General features: G+C 44.4%; 1 protein-coding gene across 1 annotated transcript; it reads left to right on the forward strand.

The window, feature by feature from the left end:
* The first annotated feature begins 1,464 nt into the window (after positions 1 to 1,464).
* LOC141689514 (uncharacterized) lies at positions 1,465 to 2,256 on the forward strand. Its single transcript, XM_074493826.1, has 2 exons — positions 1,465 to 1,595; positions 1,677 to 2,256. The coding sequence occupies exons 1-2, from the start codon at positions 1,572 to 1,574 to the stop codon at positions 2,226 to 2,228; spliced, it is 576 nt and encodes a 191-aa protein (XP_074349927.1). The 5' UTR covers positions 1,465 to 1,571; the 3' UTR covers positions 2,229 to 2,256.
* Positions 2,257 to 7,215: the final 4,959 nt, after the last annotated feature.

The raw sequence follows: 7,215 nt of genomic DNA on the forward strand, positions 1-7,215 counted from the left end.
CTCAAATTCCAAATTCTTCTGGGGGTTTTCTGGATCATTCCAGATTCTTCAAAACAAAAATCAAGTTTTCTTCTGATTTTTGCTAGAATTCTCTTGAATTTTCCAGGAATTTCCTGGATAATTCCAGAACCTTCCAATTTTTGGGCCCAAATGGGCTTTTTAAGGCCCATTATCCATTTTTCCTTCCTATATATAGGTGGGGGGAGTGTGCATTCACTTCACACTCTTCACTCTTCACTTTTCCTTTCATCTCAAACTTTCTAACCTTCTCCTCTCTCAAATCTCCTCTTTTAGCTTTCCAGGCCTTTTCTAGCTTTACTAAATGGCTGACAAGAGTTCCGAGAGGGCGGCCAAGATAGCCTCGGCTTCAAAACGAGGTAAGGATATCGAGATCCGTTCTTCGTATATGTCTTTAATCGATATGATTAACACTAGGGGGGATGAATATCCCTCCACTGCACATCTCGATTCTTTTAATCATTGTAATACTTGGCACAACATAGATTTTAATAAACTAAATGCTCGTTATAACGTCCTTCCTCCTCTTAGATTAGTTCCAGTCTCTGGTGGTGACCGTACTTGCCACTGGAGACCCGACACTCTCTTCATTTACACAGATGCCCTTAATGCTGGGCTTAGGTTTCCTTTCCATCCTTTTATTCCTCATCTTTTGGCTGATCTACAAATTAATCCGTGTCAGCTTCCTCCAAACGCCTGGAGGAATATTCTATGTTTTATGGTTTGTTGTCTTAGGGAGGGCTTTCCTCTTTCTGTAGCCGTTTTTAGGAAGGTCTTTCAGTGTTATAATAGTTCTTCCAATATCTGTGGCTGGGTCTATGTCAAGCAAAGGCCCAAAAGCAAACATATCTTTAACAGCGCCTCTATTCCTGATAATAATCAAAATTGGAGGAATAGTTTCGTTGGGTTACGTTGGGAGAATGGTGACTGGGGCACACTTTTTCGATCTTCCTTCGGGAAGGTCAGTGATGGTAGCCTCAAATCCATTCACTTAACTCCTGAAGAAACTATTATTTATAATGGGCTTACTCAGGATGATGGCACCACCACCAGCTGGACTCTCTTAGAGGAGTTTTCCCTGATTCATGTGGGACTATCCTCTGTTTCTCAACAGGGTATTTTTCTTCCCTTCTCAATTTTACTTCATTTCATGCATTATTAACATCACTTATTTTGTCCTTTGCTTTGTTTCAGCTGCTAAGGAGATTAACGAGGACAATGTTCCTTTGGTTGAGGAAACAGCTAGGATGAAGAAAGCTCGGCTCGCAGCCCTAGACACCCGGGGAAAGGCCACGGAGCCTATCTTTTTGAAGAAGCACAAAGAGCCTATAGGGGAGGCTTCAACTGAAGGAGCTGGAGGCCATGGTGCTCCTATCACTGCTGCTGCCCCTACTGCTGCTGCCACAGGCGCCTTTCAGCCTCTCTGGGTATTCCGCCGAGGGGACACCGTAGTTGGTTCCACGAAACATGCTTGGGATTGGTCCTACCATAGCGTGACTCCCAAGGATTTTACTGATGTGGTGGCCACCCCTGATCTTGAGAGGATTAAGCTCATGGGAGCTCAGTCTCTGGCTTCGGTATGCCTTCTCTTTTTTGAACTTATTTTTCATTCTTGTAGCATTTTCTTGCCTTATACTTTGTTAATTGCTTTGTTCCAGTCTAACGCCTACTTTCAAGGCGCTGTGAGGCAAGCCGAATCGTGGAAGCGGGCTTCTGATAAGGCCGATAATGCCCTCAGGAGGCAACAGAAGAAGTATGCTACCCTGGAGAAGAAGCTCAAGCGCAAGGAGGAAGAACTCGGAGAGTCTAACGCCGAGCTGGTGGTACTTCGGGCGGAGAAGGATAAAGCTATAGACAACTATCTGGACTCGGAGGAGTTTGCCCAATCCATGAGGATTAGGGATGATTCAGTCTTTCCCGGGTTTTTTAGGACTGGTTGGGACACGACCCTTGGGACCGTGAACGAGGCTTGTCCTGATATTAACCCGGCGGACTACATCTGCCCTGATGACGAGGCTTTGCTACAGAGGTTTCGTACCCGAGTAGTTGTCTCGGACCATGTTCCTCAGGATCCACTCCTTCCTCCTCCCGAGTCTTCTTCCAGACCTGCTGAGGACGACAGCTCTTCCTCCTCCTCCGAGACGACAGAGACATCCAGCGAGAGTGGAGAGGATGATAATATGGATGCCGAGGGTACTTCAGCTCCTTAGAGCTTTTTCAGCCCTGCGTGGCTTTCTGTTTTTTATCCTATTTTCGAGACTTTATTTATCGAATTTTTGTAATATCTATCAGATCTATTTCATTTATCACCTTCTATGCTTGCATCCATGCATTTGACTTTTATTTGTTAGGCCACAAACATACTTTGAAGAACTCATGAATTTTGTAAAATTGTCTGGGATTCATCCCTTACACAAGTAATAATAAACTTCGTAATAAAACTAAAACATATAAATCCTAAGCAAGCAAAGCTTCAAGGTGCTTTTCAACCTACTCGCCATCCTGACGAGTGAGAATCGTATCCGGCTGCCCTACACATAGTAAACCTTCAGGTTTTGTGCATGCCAAGTTCTCGGGACTTCAAATCCATCCATAGTCTCTAGCTTGTAGGTTCCTCTACCTTGAACACTCTTGACTCTGTACGGCCCTTCCCAATTCGGGGCAAGCTTCCCTTTTTGTCCTACACCAGATGCTTCTATCTTCCTCAAGACTAGATCGCCTTGTTTAAAAAACCTTTCTTTAACCCTTAGGTTGTAGTAAAATGAAGCCTTTTTCTGATATTCTACTATCTTTGCATGTGCCTTATCTCGCACTTCATCGATCAGATCCAGGGCTAACCTCTGCCCTTCCTCATTTTCTTCTGCGTTAAAAGCCTGAATCCTTGGAGAGGAATGTGATATCTCCACGGGAACTACTGCTTCTGCCCCATATGCCAACATGAAAGGAGTTGCTCCTGTCGTGACTCTACAGGTAGTCCTATAGGCCCATAATATGGGAAGTATCTCATCCACCCAATTATTTCTTGACTTCTCGATCCTCTTCTTTAGTCCATCCAGGATTATCCGATTTGCTACCTCTGCTTGCCCATTGGCTTGCGGGTGAGCCACAGAGGTGAATCGTAATTCAATTTCATTTTCTTCACAATACTTCTTGAATTCCTCATTGTTGAATTGTGCTCCATTGTCAGTGACGAGGATACGTGGAATTCCATATCGGCACATAATGTTTTCCCACATGAATTGTACAACCTGCTTAGTAGTGATTTTGGCCAAGGGTTTGGCTTCGATCCACTTGGTGAAATAATCAATGGCTACAATCAGAAATTTCCTTTGTGCCGTGGCCATAGGAAAAGGCCCTAGAATATCCATCCCCCACATGGCAAAGGGAATAGGTGAGTTGATAGAGGTCAGCATCTCGGGGGGTTGTCTAACAACTGGTGCATGCTTTTGACAGCGATCACACTTCTTCACATATTCTTTGGCATCAGCCATCATTTCTGGCCAATAGAAGCCTAAACGGGTTATCTTATGAGCCAAGGCCCTGCCCCCCAAGTGCTGCCCATAAATACCTTCATGTACTTCCTCAAGAGCCAAGCGTGCCTCGTCGGGCCTGAGACACCTCAAGTAAGGAACCACGAAAGATCTCTTATATAGAATTCCATCTATCAAGGAGTACCTTAGTGCTCGAATAGTTAACTTCCGTGCCTCAGTTGTATCACTTGGCAACCAACCGGTCTGAATGTGAGCCTTGATGGGATCAATCCATGACGTCCCCAAGCCTATGGGAGCCACAAGCTTAACATCTATGCTCCGTGTCTTCAAAACACGGAAGTACACACTTCCTGAACTTTCTTCAATCTCAGACGAAGCGAACTTTGATAGCGCATCTGCTTTAGCATTTTCTTCCCTTGGAATGTGTTCAACATGGCATTCATTAAATTGGGTCATCACAGCCCTTACTAGGCGAACATACTTAGCCATCCCTTGCCAAAAATTCTCCCTTTACCTGGGATATGATCAGTTTTGAGTCTCCACGGACCTTTAAGTTTTTGACTCTAAGTGTCCCAGCTAGACCAAGGCCAGCAATCAGGGCTTCATACTCTGCTTCATTGTTTGTGGTTGGGAAGTCTAGCTTCATAGCATACTCAATTAGGAATCCATCAGGGCTTTGCAAAACCAACCCTGCTCCACTAGAATTTGTTTTTGATGCTCCATCAAAATAGAGAACCCAATATTCTTTCTCCTTGTCCCCATTGTCGACTCCCTTGTCTTGAGGTATGGTATCTTCCTGCCCCCCGACTTCTTGGTTGGGTATGGTACATTCCACCACGAATTCAGCTAGTGCATGGGCTTTTATGGCCGTACGTGGCTTATACTTGAGATCGAACTCTCCCAACTCTATTGCCCACTTAATCAGTCTCCCACTTGCCTTAGGACTGTGAATGATGTTTCTCAGCGGCTGATTTGTTAGCACTTCAATCTGGTGAGCTTGAAAATAAGGACGCAGCTTTCTTGAAGCCATTACCAAGGCTAAAGCGAATTTCTCAATAGTTGAATAATTCAACTCTGCACCATGCAAGATTTTGCTGACATAGTATACGGGTTTGTGGACTTTCAGTTCCTCCTTAACCAACACCGCGCTCAAGGCGCTTTCTGAAACAGCCAAGTACAAGAATAAAACTTCACTCAGAACTGGCTTGGCCAACAACGGGGCCTGGCCCATATACTTCTTTAACTCTTCAAATGCCTTCTGATTTTCCTCACTCCATACAAAGTCTTTAATGTTCTTTAATGACTTGAAGAATGACAAGCACTTGTCTCCTGACTTGGAGATGAATCGTCCTAGCGCAGCAACCCTTCCTGTGAGTTTCTGAACATCCTTGACAGTTTTTGGGGGTTCCATGTCCAGGATTGCCTTTATTTTATCGGGGTTAGCCTCAATTCCCCTCTTTGAGACCATCAATCCCAAGAATTTTCCAGATCCTACTCCGAAAGCACACTTCGTAGGATTCAACATCATCTTGTGGTACCTCAGGACCTCAAAAGCTTCCCTCAAATGGGTTATATGATCAGTCTTTACTAGACTCTTGACTAGCATGTCATCAACATAGACTTCCATAGTCTTCCCAATAAGATCCTTAAAAATTTTATTCACCAACCTCTGATAGGTGGCTCCTGCATTCTTGAGACCAAACGCCATAACAAGATAACAATAAACACCAAAGTCAGTGATAAATGATATCTTTGGAATGTCATTCTTATGCATTTTGATCTGATTGTATCCGCTAAATCCATCCATGAAACTCAGCATCTCATGCCCAGCAGTGGCATCAATCAAAGTATCAATTCTCGGCAATGGAAAACAGTCTTTGGGGCATGCATCATTCAGATCAGTGAAGTCTATACACATCCTCCACTTTCCATTAGCCTTCTTCACCATTACAGGGTTGGCTAGCCACTCCGGAAATTGGATCTCCTCAATGAAACCAGCTTCTAAGAGCTTTTCTACTTCCTGTTTTATAGCCTCTTGTCTTTCCGGGGCAAAATTTCTTTTCTTTTGTTTCACTGTCTTCCGGCTTGGATCCACGTTTAGCTTGTGAGTAATTAACTCCGGGTCTATGCCTGGCATATCAGCTGCTGACCATGCAAACACATCACTATTTTCTTGTAAAAATTTCACTAACTTCCCTCTAAGAAGCTCCTCTAATGTGGCTCCAATGAAAGTCATCCTCTCAGGATTCTCGGGGTCTAAAGGAACCGAAACCAATTCTTCTGCTGGCCTTCCTCTATTCTCATCATTTTCTCGAACATCCATATCTTCAATAGGAAGAACCTGCCCCCCGACTCTATCTGCCCTCAAAGAGGCTACATAACAGCTTCTAGCCATTTTTTGATCTCCTCTCTCTTCTCCAATCCCGTTTCGGGTGGGAAACTTCATGACTGAATGGTAGGAAGAGGGGACTGCCTTGAAGGCATGTATCCCTGTTCTCCCCATGATAGCATTATAAGTTGAACTAGCCTTTACCACCACGAAATCCAGCATCTGCGTTGCTTGCCTTGGCTCCGTACCTATGGTGGTTGGCAATTTAATTATCCCTTCCACAGGACATTCTACTCCAGCAAATCCATATATCGGCATGTCGGTTGGTGTCAACTGGGAGTCATTATACCCCATCCTTAGAAAGGTGTCGTGGAGCAAGATATCCACAGAAGCACCATTATCCACAAGGACCCTCTTAACCGGGCTATTTCCTATTATCGGTGTTATGACCAGCGGGTCGTCATGGGGAAACTTCACACCCTCTAGGTCGGAATCATCAAAAGCCAATGTTACTTCTGTCCTGGCCCTCTTCGGGGCTTCTCCAACAATATGCATAACCTCTCTAGTATATGTCTTTCTGGAATTTTTGGACAATCCAGCAGCAGTTGGACCTCCAAAGATCGTGTTTATCACAGGCCCTCGAGGTCTCGGCCCTCCATAAATGGTGTTTATAACTGGTCCTCTAGGTTGGGGATTCCGCCCCTGATCATCTTGGTCCCTCCTACGATCTTCAAAGTTCTTCCTTCCATTATTATTTCTGTCTCCTCCATCTCCAGTATACTTGTTCAATCTTCCTTTTCGAATCAAAAACTCAATTTCATCTTTCAACTGCCTACACTCATCGGTGTCATGGCCAACATCTTTGTGAAACCTGCAATACTTGCCCTTATCTAGCTTGGCGGGATCAGCCTTCAAGGGCTTAGGCCAGCGAATATCTCTGTCTTTCTCAATCTCCATCAAAATCTGACTTCTGGGAGCATTCAGCTTAGCGTATTCAGTGAACTTTTGCCCAGGTCCTCCCTTCTTGGGGGTTGAATCAGGGTTTTGTTCGGTTCTAGGATATTTGTCCTTAGCGACATACTCCAAATCAGTTTTTTGTTTCTTGCCTCCAGTGGGCTCATTACTTACTACGGTCTTCCTCATGCTTTCTTCAACCTTGATATACTTCCCTGCTCTCTCTTGGAGTTGCAACATGTTTTCTGGGGGACGTTTGGCCAAGGACATCTTGAAAAACTCATCCCTAGTTCCTTGTTGCAATGCTATCATGGCTACCTTATCATCAAGGTCTGGGACTTTTAAAGCCTCCTTTATAAAACGATTCAGGTAGTCTCTCAAAGATTCCTTTGCTCCTTGCACAATACTCATGAGAGATGCTGA

Source organism: Apium graveolens, chromosome 10 (genome assembly GCF_009905375.1).
Source record: "Apium graveolens cultivar Ventura chromosome 10, ASM990537v1, whole genome shotgun sequence".
NCBI classification, from domain to species: Eukaryota; Viridiplantae; Streptophyta; class Magnoliopsida; order Apiales; family Apiaceae; genus Apium; species Apium graveolens.